This window comes from Pholis gunnellus (assembly GCF_910591455.1).
Source record: "Pholis gunnellus genome assembly, chromosome: 17".
Classification (NCBI taxonomy): domain Eukaryota; kingdom Metazoa; phylum Chordata; class Actinopteri; order Perciformes; family Pholidae; genus Pholis; species Pholis gunnellus.
Window position 1 is genome coordinate 885322 of NC_136544.1, and position 17899 is coordinate 903220.

The window sequence follows — 17899 nt, forward strand, 5'->3', positions numbered from 1 at the left end:
GATTGTTAAATGTCAAGCACCTTCCCGTCATGTCAAATTCCTTGTATGTTCAACATACCATGGCAATAAACGGTTCTGATTCTGATTCTGATTCTGATTCTGAGATAGTGGCAGACAGAAGCAGCTTTTCATTTCTAGCTGGCAGCCCTCACTTTTGTGACATGATATCATAGTAAAAGACCATTGACTGTATATAAAAAGTTGATGTAGTCACCCAGATGTCACCCATTGGTTTATGAACTGCAGTTTTGAAGCCTTTTGACCGTCGCCATCTTGGTTTTTTTGGAAGCATAAGTGACAAGAGAGGGTTTCTCATAGACTTCTATACAACCAGAGGAGTCGCCCCCTGATGGACATTAGAGAGAATGCAAGTTCAAGACACTTGTAAAAGAAAGAGGCTGGCCTGCTGTGCCTTGTTATGGATGCTAAGCTACGACTGGTCAAAAAGCCAATCAAAGACATTGTTTCAAATGTTTTTGTTAACTTGACATTCTATTAGATAATTTGCATTAGAATAGAAATGTATGTATGCTTAGCAACATTACTAGAAGCCAACTGTGAAAAAGACGATATGATTCATGCTTTAGGAATCACAAGTTTATTCCTCCACTTATATCGCTGTGGAGCGGTGATTTGTAAGAAAAAGACTACAACCAGGGAGAAAAGATATGTGCTTTTCCTCAGAGGGCCGCGGGCCGACCTTGCAGAGCTCCCGCAGTCTAGACGCCCTGTCCGACCTGAAGCTGCAGCGGCTGGAGGCCGAGCTGGAGGGGGCCCGGCGCCAGGTCAAGGCCGCCTGTCAGAGGGAGACGGAGCTGAGGGCCGAGTTCCAGAGGCTGCAGCAGGAGGTGGCCCAGCTACGTGGAGCGCAGAGACAGGTGGGTCTGCTGCTTCAAAGACTGGATGTTTACATGATGCTATCAAACCGTTATCTCAACTGCGGACGCCAGACTGTGCCCACTTTGTCACATTGTTAGGGACTTCAGTTCATAACTAAGGGTATTTCAACACAAAATGGAATGCATTGAAATGAATATGTTGTATTCATTGATTGGTTACACATTTGGCAATAAATGAGGAACTATACAAAAATGATAGAAAATAAAAACTAGACTAAACTATTTGCCCATGATGTCTCTCGGATGTTGTGTTGTTGTGTTTGTGACTTCTGTTTTGCAGCAGAAAGGTTTCCATGGTCAGATAATGCAGTTATGAGCACGGACTGAAAACTCTTCCAGTTGGTGCCACATCCTCCAAACAAACAGGGGGCAGCATTTCACCTCCATACAATCTACATTTACAGTCATTAGTTTTATATATATATATATATATATATATATATATATATATATATATATATATTTTTTTTAAATATTTCTTTTTAAAAGCCAACTTTTTAACACCAGGGCAGGAATAGGCTAAATTCCACCAAACTGCAAAAGCCCTGAAAGCCAGTTAAAACAACACTGCCGTCTTATTATCTTCAATTTGTTGCTAAAGAAAATTATAAAATATGAGCGGCTTTGTCCTTTCAGGGTTTAATATAAGTGCACCGTGGCTCATCAACACAATGCTTCACATCAGTTTGTCAGAGCTGCTTTCAGTACAGCACCAAGAAGTTGTTAAAATAGTCACTGCTCAAAGTTGCATTAAATTAAATGTTGCACGTGATTTTACATTTCCCGAAGTCCCATATCGCTCTTAACATAAAAAGATACCATTGGGTGCAAATCTAAAAGCGTATGTTGAGAATGAAAGTTCATTATTGACCTTGGAAGTAGTAGGCTACTTTAACAGAGTACTTTTAGTTGAATGTTGGAGCTCTAATACATAGGTACATTTACAACACGTTTTAACACTTTTTTACATGGATACAGACCATTATCAAACCATATGTTTTCAGTTGTCATGCAGATTGATCTGTTGCTTGCTGGTCAGTTTGGGCCCGACAGACTTTCTTATGTAGCTCCAACCTCCGACTTTATTCCACACGACCTATATTAAAAATGCAGTTTTTTTGTGGTGTTTACAACCAAAAAATCAAAAGTAGCGTTCTTAAACATGAATTGTGAAAAAATAGAGGTGTTTAATGCCACTTTCGGCTTTCCATACAACTTTAGCATGAGCAGAGTTTGAAGGATGTAAAAATACATGTAGTGCTGGGGTATATAGACCACATGTAGAACAACAAATCAATAGAAATGTCTTAGACAAACAAGTGCTGCTGCTCTAACCACATATTTGTGTCTCTGTCAGTCACAGGACCTGTCCCAACACTGTGAGCACTGTGACGTAGAGTGGATAAAGAAAGCCGGGGACGAGCAGTGAGTCTTATTCTGAAAGCAGTCTATAGTATTTGTCATTTCTATGTATTTATTCAGTCGCTCTCTTTGCATTGCAGGGTGAACCTAGCATTAGCCTACACCGAGCTAACGGAGGAGCTGGGCCACATTCGTAACCTGGCGGTTAAACAGAGTGACCTTCTTCGACAAGTCTCACAGGAGTCCGGTAGGACTTTCTATTGCATGTATTCAACAAATGGATTGTGCTGCTTTTGTGGCCGCTAAACCTGCACAAACGAGACAAAATGGAAATGGTGTAAGTCTCAAAGAAATTAACATTTAACTTGTCGCCACTGTGCTATCTGCACGTATTTAAATTAGGTAATATGCAGACGTTTGGCGCAAAATTGGCCATCTAGATGCAAATGAGCCTCATTGTAACGTATAAGTATACTTATATTTATTCTATATACTTATCGTTTCAGCTGCAGCGGGAACAAGGACCACTCATTTACAAGAACAGTTTTTAAAACATGAAACGTATTTAAGAAAGGTACAATAAACAATAAAATACACAAAAACATTAATAAAAAGCTGACCTGGAGCATGAATTCTACCCAAACGCAAGTCTAGACAGGTGTTTCTTGAGCTGATTTTGAAACAAATTCACATAATCAGCAATCCGTAGGGGTGCAGGCAGAGCATTCCATAGCTCGGTCACCAAGGGTCTTAAGGCGAGTGCGTGGGACGGACAGAACATTTAACAAGTTTGACCTGAGAAAATTAGGGCAAAGTAGTTCAGCCACATATGTAGGAGTCTGGCCGTGTAGTGCTCTGTAAGGGAGAGTGAGAATTTTAAAGTGGATCCTATATGCTACAGGGAGCCATTGAAGAGATCCGAGTATGGGGGTGATGTGAGACCGTCTATTTGTCCTAGTGAGTAATTTGGCGGCAGCATTCTGGATTGCCTGCAAATGATTAAGAGCAGATACACTGAGTGAGGAGAAAAGTTCTTTACAGTAATCAATGCAAGAAGCAATTAAGGCGTGTATGATCATCTCTAGTTCAGCTGTTGATACTACAGATCTCAGTTTACTGATATTTACTGATATATATAAAATCAAGATCTAGACAGCTCCTTAACATGGGGGTCAAACGACATGGATTGGTTACTGTTGGATATTACCCCTGGATTGCGCAGGTTGAAGTGGGCAGCAGAGGAGAGCGGACCAATACTCTGCTTGATCGTAGGGGGAACTTCATCTGGTGCAATAACCAGAACCGCCGTCTTATTAGCATTGAGTTGTAAACTATTTTCTGTTGTCCAGTTCCTCATAGCATTGAGCCTATAACCTGAAAGCCTCACTGGGTTTGAAGGAAAGACGGAGTTGAATATCATCCACATATAAATGATACGCAACATTATAAGTTTTTATAATCTGTCCCAAAGGTAAAATATATAGGGAAAATAACAGAGGCCCCAGAACCGAGCTCTGCGGTACACCACAAGACAGTGGAGAGGTAACAGATACAAAGTCTCCCTCAGAGACGATACAACTTCTGTCAGCGAGGTAGGATGAAAATAAGTCCATGCCAGATATGCCAACCCAATCACGTAGCCTCTTAATCAGGATGTTATGGTCTACAGCAGGGGTATTCAATTCAATTTCCAAAAGGTCCAGATTGAGAAAATCTCCTCATGCAAAGGTCCGGAACATTACAGTAATATCTAACTTGCACTATATATATATATATATATATATATATATATATATATATATATATATATATATATATATATACATATACATATATATATATATATATATATATATTCAAGAAGCCTAGTAGTAGTAACCTCTCTGTGTAGTCAACAACTGTCAAATCAAATAAAGAAAGTACACATCAATTATATTTTAACAATTTTTATTCTCAGTTTTCAAATTTAACTGGATGGATTATAAATAATACATAGAAATACATAAATAAATGTTCTTCTCATTTCAAGTAAAATGAGGGCTGGATTAAAGAATAACTTACATAACAGAAAGCTTTTGAAAAACGTGCATCTTAAAATAAAGTAATTCATTTTAGAAAAAAATATTTCACTGAATTGTCCTGCAGCTTTAAAAAAAGCCACAATATTATATTTTTCTCATCTTCTAATAAGATAAATTAGTGTGCATGGACTTTATCTGTGGTTATTTGACCACTTGTTTTCGCTCTATTCTCTCTGTTAACATCAATGTTGGGCAGTGAATGAAATTGTTAGGATTCTGACCATATTGCGCTCATAGGTTTATTTTCCGTGAATTCATTTCAGATGTGAGTAGTGGGAAGATTTCACCTAAACGAGTCTGTAATTCTTAATTAAAACCTGGTCTCTCAGAACCAGTGGTGGGCCGTGCATTTTATACCTGGGCCTTCACTGCTAAAATACCACATGATGGCGCCACAGCTAGGGTTATTATTCGTTTCTTGGGCTGTAACTATATAACGTTACGTATTTGTATTAAACCGTTAGGTACGAGGCTTACAAACCGAACAATACGTTTGAATAATACTAGTGCATTTGGAAAATACAGAAGCTTAAATTGTAGGAAATATAATGTAACACACATTCGCTACACACTCGAGGGCCATTCAGATAGTAGATGTAAAAAAACGAACCAGTTGACCAAATGCTGATCACATCCTCTTTTCTTTGTTGACAAAGATTAATCCCACAGTTAAATCCCAACTCACAAATCCGTTTATCTTCCAGTTTCAGCCATTGAGTGTTAAAAAACAAAGCTAGGTAAAATAAAAATAAAAACTACACCAAGAAAAATGCAAAAAATATCATAATTTCATTAATATATTTCAATATGAACTCTTACTACTCGACTAAGCCTCTGCTGTAAATTTCGTTTCAAAATAGTCACATGCTCGCCCACTGACCAATCACAGCACAGAATCTCACTGCAGCGCTGCTGCGAATGCTGACGTAGCTGTAGGCCAGGATCTCAAACAAAGGATCTGATTGGTTGAAGACTATGCCAATCAACAATATCGTCCCCATTCACTTAAACTGCACATGGATTCACTGGGTGAGTCTGCAGGCCTGGGGCCTCTCTTCTTACCTAGAGACACAGAGGTGAAATCTGATTGGATAAAAGCTCTACTTAAAACAAGCTGCACTGGAAGCAGAGCAACTGAGGAGCACAGTAGCTGTGCAATAAGAAAATAAGATAATGGGAAAAATATTTTTAGAAATTATAATATATATAAGAAAAAATTAAATGTATTTAAGAAAAAATATTAAATTATAAAATAGCTATAACTTTGTGATTCTGTTTAGGCCAGCAGAGAAGGCTTTGCAGGCCCTGACGGCCCGCCACTGCGTAGGAGTGACTTAGAGACGTCGCATACGTCTCTGTTAGCGTCAGCGACCTGTCAATCATAGTAAGACTGCACTAAAGCATACTCTTTGACTAAACGGACTCTAAACGGACCTAGAGATCGAGATGTTTACTCATGTTTACTGAGGTAATAAATCAAGAGAGAATTAGATTCATTTTCTCATAGACTTCTATACAAATCAGACTTATTTTGCAGCTAGAGGAGTCACGCCCTGATGGTCAGTAGAGAGAATGCAAGATTCAAGACACTTCCACATCGGCTTCACTCGGCAGAACCGGAGGTTGCCGCCTGGTCACAACTAGAGAGAGCAGCTACCGCTGGAGCACACCAGCTACATCTGATTTTAGACAGAAATAATTACAGTGAAAAGTCTGTATTCTCATGCCAGTGTCCTAATGACCTCCAGATCAGTAATTGCCATGTTTTGTTGAGGAATTTCCTCATTCCCAGGAAGCTCATGACAATGTTTTCAAGTTACAATCCTTTTACGATGTTCTCTCTTCCTCCCCCAGTCTCTCGTCAGACCACTGCTCCTCAGCGTCTGTCTCCCACCTCCCCCCAGCGGCCCTCGCTCTCCCCCGACAGTCTCCTCCCCACCCCCTCCCCTCCTCTCTCCCCCAGCGGCGGCCCTGCCTCCTACACCCATCAGCCAACCTGTAGCCGCCTACGAGCGAAGTTCCAGGGTCGCCGTAGTTACTCAGAGGTGAGGCGGAGTTTTTAGATGCCTCAATATTTTTGTGTCATCTTACAGTGAAACTGCATATTTACTGCAGACAAGTCCTTTGACCTTTCAACCTCCTTTTTCCCCAGGTGTCCGACCCGTCCAGCATCCACAGGCCCTCAGCATGGCTGATGAGGGATCCAGTGTCCACCCTTCCAAAGCCCAGGCCCCTCCTGGGGGAGAAGCAGGGTTACGGCCAAAACAAAGCTCAGCTCCGCACCTCCTTGGTGGGCCTGGTCAGACCGGCCTCGGCTCACGGGGCTGGAGGAGGAGGTGGTGGGGGAGGAGAGAGGGGTGGGGGCAGCAGTCTGAGCAGCAGTCCACATCACTGTGCTCTGGACCTGGGCCTCCCTCGGGCTTCTGAGGTGAGACTGAGCTTTACTTTTATCAAGTCAGGGACTTATGGGCCTGCAGTCGACTGCAGAAGACTGAAATTCAACCTAGTCTTCAACCAATCCTCCCAAAAACAGAATGAGCATGTTGTGAAAATTCACTTAATCTTTAACTATAAATTAACTTCCCATATTCATAAGCACATCAGGGACTGTGGATAAATAAAAAGTACCTAAAGAGATTGTGAGCTTTGAGCTTTACAGTCAATGATATGAACCCCAAAACCCACCAGCAAGGTTGAAAAGCATGATCCTTTAAACATTCACCAAAATTACACTGTTTGTCATAGCCGGAAGCTATGACAACCATTATTATTGTGAGAACGCTGCAGCCGGCAGTTGATAAACAGGCTGCAATATAACCTTCAATGGACGTCCACTTAAAAGTGCTTGTTTTTGCCACTGACAGGCTCCTATTATTTAATTAGTAAAACCTTTGACTTTAGCTTTCACTAGATCTGGTGCGTTTACTATTCTGCATTCGTTCTGAAATCTCATGCTGCACCACATTATGGAAATCAGCTAAATCTTCATCCATGACATGATATGACAATCCTTTTAGAAAACTATGCTTTTCTGCTCCCCAACACAACAAACAAATAAATTGGTGTCCACATTAATCACTTAGACACAAAAGCATGGGAAAAATAGTTACAAAAACTATTATCTGTAATCAATCTTTTCAGGAGTTATCAGGATACCAAACCAAAGTTTCGATGCAGTTCTGCAACGGATGTATAAAACTGGACCGGAACATCCTTAAAACATTTTTAGCTGCGTGCACCTGTTGCTGACACAGCTATAGTGATGCATGCATAGACTGTACATAAGAAGTGGACGTAGTTATCGTGACATCACCCATTTGTATGTGGACTGCTGTTATGACGCCATCTTGGATTACGGCCGTCACCATTTTTTTTCGCAACCAATGAACAGAAGTTACCATATTTGGAATGCAAAGGCATGACGTAGAGACGGCGTATACAGCTCTGGTAGTGGCAGCGACCTGTCAATCATAGTAAGCCCTAAAGCATACCCTGCTTTATGGTCTATTTTACTCTAGTCTAAATGGACCATCATTTACTAAATGAACATCATGCTGTATTGAAGAAGACTTGAAACTAGAGATTGAGACCATAAACTCATGTTTACAATGTTTACTGAGGTAATAAATCAAGAGAGAAGTAGAGTCATTTTCTCATAGACTTCTATACAATCTGACTTCTTTTTGCAACCAGAAGAGTCGCCCCCTGCTGGTTAGTAGAGAGAATGCAAGTTTTAAGATAGTTCCACATTGGCTTTACTCTTCAGAACCGGAGGTTGCCTGGTTGCATGTAGCGTGACCCTATGTGTGCAGACCACACAGCAGACACACTACGTGTGCAACATGTCATACACTGTTCTACAGTCCTGTAAACTGCAGTAGTAATGCTCACGCCCCTCCTCTCATTCAGGTACATCACTTCCGTCGTCTTGAGAACCCGCCTGAGCCCGCCCCACTGGTGACACCGCCGCAGTCCTCTGATGATGAAGAGGTGATGATGACGATAACGATGTGCGTGGCTTTACTTGTGAATTTTAAAGCTGGGTTTATTCATTTTATTCGTGGAAATTTACAGGATGTATGTACATATCTGTCACCGGCCGCCAGCCCGCCTCGGACGCTCGGGGCGATTGGCTCGTCGTTGCCTAGGGAACCGCCCCTGCACCACTCATTCTCGTCTCCTAGGAAACAGCCCCACCATCTCTCCTTTTCGTCCCCCGAGGGCCCTGCCCCTCTCTCCTGCCATCTGCCTCCCTACTTGACCACCGAGCACGCTCAGTCATGGCCCTCCATCAACGTGAGTAGAAAACAATGAGGTTTGTATAAAAGGAACTAATAGAATCACTGCAGACATTGTGGGGAGACGAGCAAAAAAACTAAAACAATTCACTCTATTGTCAGTTTCAACAACCAAAAGCTGATGCTTTTAATAGTTGAGCCTAAACTAAATTATTGACATCAATAGAATTATTAATGTCAGTAAAATTATTAATGATTATTAATAATAACGCTGCGAACAGGGACCAATAACCAAACGATAAAGAAAGTCTCATAATTAGTATTCACTCACAATGTCAATAGTCTGAGTACTATTACACATTCAGAGTGAAAGTGAAGGTTTAAGTTCAAGCAACAGACCACATATCAGCTATTATCACAATACACATGCACAAAGTAATCACCGACAGCTGCTCTTTAAAATATAACAGAGTTTATTAGGTTCTAATAATAATGATCTAGTCAACTAATATCTAAACTAACAACTATACATTTATGAGCACGCTATCTAAAATCAACAGACTATTGAAAAGAGGTGTGTGTGTGTGTGTGTGTCTGTGCATGTAGTGTGGGTGTAAAAGGGGGTGGGGCGAGAGAACAGCTCAGACAACGTATGACGTAATCTGAAACGTGGCGACGCCTCTCGTGAGACCACCAGATGACCCGAGACTCTAAAATTGCGGTAGAGAAAAAGGAGACCTCCTTACCTACATGTGCCTGTAGCCGTTAGAGCAACCCGTAGCTACATTAGCTTAAAGCTATATGTGTGTGGGTTAGTAAAAGAGGAGAGAAAGCAAACAAATCAAAATAAATCCTCCAAAACCAAAAGATTAAGACCCTCCGCGCTGGAGGGTGGGAGATTGTTCTCTCAACTATAGAAGCAGCCGGCTCAATAAGGGAATTTCGCGTCCTTACGGCTAGAACAAAGGGGCGCTGGGGTGGCGAGGAGAAATGCGCTTCTCTCTCTGAAGAACACACTTCTTCACATCTGCAGGAAAATGGTTTGCTTCCTTGTTCCGGATGCGAACAAAACAAAATAAAAATAATAAACAGTTACTGGATTCGTCCCACGAATATAAAACTGGTAAAAGGGAACGTTTGCGCCCTTGTCGACCGAGATCGAGGGAAAAAGCAATGTGTTCAGGTAACCTCGGAGTTTTATAGTTTTGGGGGCATCCGGTTGTAAATCTGGAAGTCCCGCATCGGCATCCATGGTCTCGTCCAATGAGAGCAGTGGTGCGTTTGGGGGCATAAATTGAACACTGTAATGTGAGTTTCTTCAGAGTGGAGGGTTGGTCTTTCTTAAACTCGAATCAGGATGAGGCCTGATTCTCTTTGTTTCAGGCCACATGTCGAGGCGACATGGTCAGACCCCAACACCCCTATAAATCCAGCTCAAATCCAAAATTCAGTCCCCATTTTCCTCTGGTTTGGTCTCCACCAACTCCTGAAGAAAAACATCTGGCTCTGGCTAAATGTGAAATTAAGGCTGCAAATAACAGCTTTTTTGATAATCGATTAATCTGTTAATTATTACTTTGATTAATCAATTATTAATCAGATAAATATATATATACATTTTATTATTTCCAGCGTTTTATAAAAATAGACAAACATATTCCTTGACTTCTTTTGTACCCTTTACAACAATTTAAAAAAATAAAAAATAAATTGACTTTTGGGATGCAGCCATGCTGTAACAAATCAGGAGTTGGAGGTTTTGGAGCCAAACCCAGATGAACTGAAGAGGAGGCAGCAGAATAAGCTCAATGACTTATTGTAGAAATGAATTCACATTCCAAAGCAAAAGGTCCAGCAGGTAGCTGACAGGTTAATCCAAACACTGGTAATTGGTAAAGAAACCAGAAATACAACACACTTAAAAATAATACACACTATAAACAAAAACAAAGGCTGGAACCCTCAGAGAACAATGACGAACTGGCACAAGGAGACAGGAGCACAGAGACTAAATAGACAAGGAAAGCAGAGTGATAATGAGGGACAGGCGACAGCAGGGCTAATGAGGGACATGTGAAAACAATCAGGGCGGGGCAGACAATCAGACAGGCGGGAAAAGACACAAAGGCAGGAAGTAACGTTTTCTGCTAAGAAAGAGGAGATGAGTACGAAAGAAAAACAGAAAACACTAAAAATTAATAACTTCAAACAAGGAAAATAGCACCAGAACACAACATCCACTAGATAGCTGATCTAAAGATGGTAAATAGTAAATGAACCTGTACTTGTATAGAGCTTTTCTAGTCCTAATACCACTCAAAAATGCTTTTACACTGTCATTCACCCACTGATGTCAGGGGCTACCATGCAAGGTGCCACCTGCCCATCAGGACTGTCTAACCAATCACACACATTCATACACACAGCACAGCCGACGGCAGAAAGTTGGGGTTAAGTGTGTTGCCCAAGGACACATCGATATGGACTAGCAGAGGATTACCGAGGATCAAACCGCCGACCCACTCTATCACTGAGCCACAGTCGCCCCCTTAGCCTTATCAGTTTTAAAATCAGAGGCATTATTTTTTATCAAGCGTTAGCTTTAGAATAGCTTCATCGTGGCATTAGCTTTATCAATCGTTAGCTCCAAAATAGCTTTACCATAGGCGTTAGGGTTATCAAGCGTTAGCTTTAAAATAGCTTTATCAGAGTCGTTAACGTTATTAAGCATTATCTTTAAAATAGCGCTATCAAGGCATTAGCGTTATCAAGCGTAAGTAAATAATTCTTTTTTTAAAGATAGTTTCTTAGCAACTTTGAACAAATTGTCATCCTCCGATGGAATACAGAGCTTTCCTGTAATTTGAGGTGAAAACTAAAATTAGATTCTGTGATTTTGCACATCATTTAAGTTTCAGTAATTTGACGCCTGTGTCTATCTCCGTCTGTAGTTGTGGATGGAGTCAGAAGAGAGTGCTGTCCGGAGCTGTCCTCTGTGTCAGCTGACCTTCCCGACCGGTTACCCCGATGACGCCCTCATCAAACACATCGACTCCCACTTGGAGAACAGCAAGATCTGACTTTTTTTCTTTTTATCAAGCATTTTACACCCATTGTCACCTGAGATGGACACCAGGCCCATCTTGATTGTTTTATCCAGGAATGGTTCAATGAGCCTGCATGCTTCTTTCTTTGGAACTCGTCCACTATAGCCACAGTCTCCTGGTACAGGGGATACATGCCTTGCTCAAGGGGCCCTTCCATCCAGATACGGCATCTAACCAGCGACCTTCGGTTACAAAACAAGTTTGTTTTTCTACTCTCCAGGCTCAAGATTTCTCTTTATTTATGTTTACCAAGGACATACGTACATTTCCTAACATCTCTCACAAAAGCCCCGTATTAACTATTCTACATCAAATGGTCACAACCAAACTCACTCAAATACCAACTTCATTTGTACATAGACCTGTGTGCTGAAATGAGCAGATGTGGGAAAAACAATAGGGCTTTACGTCTCGTAAGCTGGTCTGACAGCAGTCGCGGACGTCAGAAGACGTGCACTAAAACATCCGACACGTGCAATGTGCAATGTTAGGAGCACCTGACTGTCACTGCTCTCGTGTTGGTTTGTGGAGAATCAAAATGATTATTTTCAAAAGGTTTCAGGACCTGCAATAAACTATTGTGAGATAAAATGGTTAAAAAAAGTAATGCAGAAGTAATTTAGTTTGTAACACACTCGTATGGATGTGATTACAAAAAGAACACTATATAGTCTGGAGGTCTAATAGCAAATATGACACGGGCTATCCAACAAGGATAGTTGAAAGGATACAGTGTTAACAAGTTAGGAAAGAAGTCAACCTACAAGATAGTGGACTTCCAAAACAAACTATGTAAACTCGAGTGTGAGATGCTCTGACGAGGTAATTTAAAGTTACTATGGGGAACTTTAAACTGATTATCAAACAGTCATAATGTAAAACCATAAACTGTATATAAGAAGTGGACGTAGTCGTCATGACATCCCCCACTGGTTTGTGGACTGACGTTTTGAAGCCTCGAGTTAGTCGCCATCTTGGATTACGGCCGTCTCCATGTTGTTGTTTTTCACAACCAATGAACAGAAGTTACTATATTTGGAATGATGAGGAGTTACGTAGAGACGCCGTATACGGCTCTGGTAGCGGCAACGACCTGTCAATCATAGTAATCCCCTAAAGCATCCCCTGCTTTATGGTCTGTGTGACTCTAAATGGACCATCATTTACTAAATGAACATCATGCTGTATTGAAGAAGACTTGAAACTAGAGATTGAGACCATAAACTCATGTTTACAATGTTTACTGAGGTAATAAATCAAGAGAGAAGTAGAGTCATTTTCTCATAGACTTCTATACAATCAGACTCCTTTTTGTAACCAGAGGAGTCGCCCCCTGCTGGTCAGTAGAGAGAATGAACGTTTTAAGACACTTCCGCATCTGCCGGAGGTTGCCGCCTGTGTAAAAGTGATGCCTCTATATGACCTAAATTGGCTATTTATTTAGTTATTTTTAACGCTCGTCATTGCCGCCAGTGGGTCCGATTCCAGCAAAATCATGCAGGTTCACCAGAAACTCATTTCGCTCATACTCCAGTGGTGACCTCGGGCAGCAACTAGCCTGCCACGGGTAGTCCCAGATCCGGCTTCACTGCCACCTTTGACCTTACAGTCACTAACGTGGCTCTGGCCAGGAGCAGAGCTTTACAACGCCGCTCCGCTGGGAGCCGACACCGACACCACGCTGCTGGAGGCACAGGCCGTATTGCTGGGCAGGCTGGGAGGGAAAGGAGGCACGGGAGAACCAGAACCAGGACTGCATGGGGAGACTGTCAGACCATGGTACAGTAAAATGAGAAGTTTCCCAAAAGGGAAACAGTACTGCTTTGGTCCACAGGGGCCGCCAAAATCAACACAAAATCAACGTTCCTCATAGTAGCTTTAAGGAAAAAATAAGAACTACAGCAAAAAAAGCACCTACTGCCATATACTTTGGTGTGGTAATGAAAGTGCCTTGGTTTAACCACAACCTTTATTTTGAAAAGAGATCTATGGAAACCATTTGAGTTGGAAAAAAAGAACAATATACCTGTTTTATTAGGAAGTTTCTTCTTTTCCACATAATTGTAACTTTTTATTTTATGATTATGGCAATATTTAGTAAATTGAGTTATCTCATATCCATTTATTATTATCAAGATTTCTTTCATTGTCATTTGCAATTGTTTTCCCCCCTTATGTAATTATGATAACTAATTGTGAGAAAATGTAAGACTTTTCTGGTTAATAATTATGTTATAGTATCACATAATTATGAAAAAACCTGTCAGTTTCACTCTTATAATTACGAGATAGTAGCTTTAAATTCTAGGAAAAGTAGACTTAGACTGTATGAGGTATCTCTTGAGTCTGATTTAGTTTCTAATTCTATACATTTTGGAATTCATAACCATGAGAGAGCATCTCATTATTATGGGAAACTTGAATGAACTATTAATGTAATTTATGACTGTTATCTTTGTGATATCTGATAATTGTGATGTAGTATCTCATAATAATCACTAAGCATACTATATTTATGGGAGCAATTATGACATACAAAGAAACGGTATACCTTATACATAATTAGAGAACTCTGACCTATATCTAATGTATCTCATAATTCTGATGTATTTTCATTATTATGGAAACATTTCTCATAGTTGTTGAGTTTCATTGTCAAATAAATATTCATGAGTTTTTTTTAAACATAACTCAATGTATGGAATATCTCATAATAAATCACAAAAATAAGCTACTCAGCCATAATTATGAAAAACTAAGTATATTTATGACATTTTATTGCATGATTAGAGGTAGGTAGTTATAATTATTACTTTTTTGTATTCATGAGAAATTATTGACTTCAAAAATCGCCTGTTCTCAACATAAGACATAACGTGTTTTAAAAGCCAGTGTGACGTTACATTTCACACCTGCTGAAACATTCCACACTCAGGAGTTTATGTATTTGATATTGCTCCACAGGTTTCCCACGGCACTAACACAATTAAACCATGAGAAACATACTTGTCATTACTCATCATTCTGTGTCAGCTGGGCTGCTGTGCTGAAAACACCTGGAGTCATCAGATATTTAACTGACTGAAACAGATTTCGAGAATGAAAGCCACACGTTTTAAGCAAAAAAAGCGAGAGAATCTAATATTAATCGAGTAAAAATAATCTTCACAATAACTCCACGGCTCCTGGGACGGAAGGGACTTTGTACATTTGGCACTTGTTCGGATGGATGCACAGAATGCAGTGTTGGCAGAATGCCATTTGCTTTTCGCGTTGGCCACAGTACTACATCTGCATCCCCACCGCTATGCCACTAAATCCCACACACTGGCCCATTAAAGGGGACATATTAGTGCTTTTACACATACATTTGGGTATATGGAGCCAACCCACAAACTGTGATATCAGACAACCCAGTCAGTTTTTTGTGTGGGATGTCTAGATCAGAAAACAAGCCAATCAGATTTGCTTCCCCTTTCTATGTCACATGCAGGCTCATTAGAATATACTTTTCTTCTTTTTTTCACAGAGCATTTCAGACAGAGTTAGAATACAGATATATTCAGACAGACAGTATGACAAAAAAAGTATATTTTTTTTTACATTAAAGAACGTTAACATGTTACAAAATACAAGTATAACCTAAAAATGATCATGATTTGTCCCCTTTAAAATCAGATGCTCTGCACTTGTTTGAATGCCTCAGTGCTGTGGTGAAGTTACAAGGGATAACAACATCTGTAAAGACAAACAGCTGGAATGGGACCCTGTTCCCATGGCCTGCATGATGACAAGTCTGCCCAGGAAGTGTGTCACTTGTTTGGCACAGATCACAACTTCACACATTTGAAGTGCGCTGGTGTACATAGTAACATGTATGGACAATATCCTGCTTATTGAAGTGCTACATGGTACTTACAGTACAAATAACTAGGTTAGGGCTATAAAATGAGAAGCCATTTCTCCAAAATGTTTGAACCTTTTGACACTTTAACCTCTCTGGGAAGCTTTTTGGAAAGTGAAGAATCTTGGGGGGATATGTTTAAGAGCTAGCGGTTGGCTCCGTTACTTTAAGTGCTGTGTATACTGCCTCAGCACTGCAGCTGACACATCTGTTTTTCCCCCATAGAATCAGTCTTAAAACACGTGGTGTATCCTTTCCTGTCAATCCCTTGCACACATGAAGGCAATTAGAATCCAGTACAGTAATGGCGGACCCCGCCATTAACAACTGAAATTACTTCTACGTAATGTAAATACATTAAACAGCCATTGCTGAAAAATGCAAACCACATAAAAACAAATGCATTGCTTGAGGTTATACAATTTGAAGGAATGGCAATTAAACTGTATTATAAAACTTCACAGACTTTGTCACTTAATTGTTCCAACCAAAACATAAATGAAAGTATTAGATATCATGACGTCCTGCTGGCGGTGCTGGTTGCTTTCAAGGCCGCGGAGAGGATTGCAGTGAATGAAATATCACAAGAATTCCTTCATGTATCAGCCTACTACTACTAGGCCTACTTTACTTTTTTAGTGTGTTGTGGGACATGATTGACTTTTCTATAATATTTTTGGCAGTTATTACATACTTTAATGTAGATTGTAGTTGTGTTTATAAGCTTCACCAAGATTTCTTCCGACAAACTGATTTTGCACTTGATTTTAATGTTAAATGAAGATGTGAAGGCAGCCAGCAGGAGTGTCCGTTCCACCCACTGTTGTCATGGATACCTCACTGTTACTTCCCTGTTTACATTAGCGAGAGCGGAGCGAATGCTTTTCGAATAATGAATATATGTCAGAGCTGTGGACGGGGTTTTGTGCTGTAAATGGTCAGGAATAAGAAAAAATAAAAAAGTAATTTTAATTCAAAACTAACTGTTACGTGTCATTGACTGATGTCGTCTAACTGTGCACCCCGAGTGACATCACTGGTCTCTTCAGGAACAGAATTCATTGGATGGGAGCTGTGCACATTTCAAAATGATGTAGTACAAGTTTAAGATGTTAATGGTATAATTATTTTCAGATAAAGAAAATAGATATTTTTTTCTCGTAAAAAGACAAAATATGTTCACAGATTTATAATTTCACAATTTTTAATTTTTTAATAGATATAATTCTTCAATTCAAGTTTAATACTGTAAATACATTTTCTGATTAGATACAAACAATTTAAATAAACAGTAAAAGTAGTATTGTTTCTGTAATTTTACATATATTTTTGTTAATTGGTTAATTTTTGTATAGTTAAGGAACAAAAACGTTGAACATTTTTTATCAACAAATATTTTTTTTTTATCAGTAGTAAACTTTTAAAATAGTTATTGAAAAGAAGAAAAGGTGATAGTAGAAAGTTATTCTGTATAGATTTATTACGGTATTATTAAGGTATTCGTGACTTTAATGAGGTTGAAAAAGAAATGTTAAACGCTTACAGGTTTATATGATTAAAAACAATTTGTTATTTTACAGAAACTTTTCTAATAAAGCTATATACCACTTACAATTTTGATTAATACAGTACAGTACATAATTGGTTACAAGTCGTAAAATTAAAGAAAAAATAATGATAAAAGATTAAAATAAAAAAAAAGTATTGATTGACATTTAGAAAAAAGATTTGACATGGTGACTTCAAGTTGAATTAACTGACGGTGAAGCTGACTGAGTTCAGTGTAGTCTCTGGTTGTACCATTTAACGCAGACCTGGGTATTGTCCGGCCCGTTGGCTGTTGCCGACCGGCCCTCGCAACGTAAATGGGAAAGCCAGACTCGGGCCGGTGAATTTGGCCCGATTCTGGCGCGTAATTCATCCTGAGTCTCACCCGATATGTTTCTTCCGGCATGCCGAGTTCATGCCAGAACTGGACCGGGTCATTTTGGCTCCCTGGGATGTGTTGACTGATGCAGAGCGGACACGGACATCTGAGGCTTTGCTAGCTAAGCTGCAAAAGCACCATGCTCAGAAGATGTTGGTCTCTTTCCAACAATCCAGATCCTCTCACTGACCATCACTGGTCAGCTGTCCTTCACATCTCACCTGACAGTAAACCTGACTTTAGTGCACTCCTTCACTGAACTGACAGAAAATGAGGTCATTGGACTACAAACGTAATAAAAGTACCAATTTATCAGAAACATGATCCCTGTCAGTGTTTATATATATATATATATATATATATATATATATATATATATAT

The 17899-nt window shown here is 39.9% G+C and overlaps 1 protein-coding gene across 1 annotated transcript in view; it reads left to right on the forward strand.

Annotated features, from left to right (window-relative positions):
- Nucleotides 1-11660, forward strand: part of LOC306709902 (TANK-binding kinase 1-binding protein 1-like) — a gene marked incomplete at both ends in the record, with an annotated part of 31854 nt that extends 20194 nt beyond the window's left edge. The window contains 8 exons of the mRNA XM_079178217.1: nucleotides 685-878; nucleotides 2257-2324; nucleotides 2402-2508; nucleotides 6197-6387; nucleotides 6495-6770; nucleotides 8252-8332; nucleotides 8417-8638; nucleotides 11532-11660. Coding sequence (XP_079034343.1) covers nucleotides 685-878; nucleotides 2257-2324; nucleotides 2402-2508; nucleotides 6197-6387; nucleotides 6495-6770; nucleotides 8252-8332; nucleotides 8417-8638; nucleotides 11532-11660 — 1268 coding nt within the window. The remainder of the gene's footprint in view (nucleotides 1-684; nucleotides 879-2256; nucleotides 2325-2401; nucleotides 2509-6196; nucleotides 6388-6494; nucleotides 6771-8251; nucleotides 8333-8416; nucleotides 8639-11531) is intronic.
- Between the last annotated feature and the right edge of the window lie 6239 nt (nucleotides 11661-17899).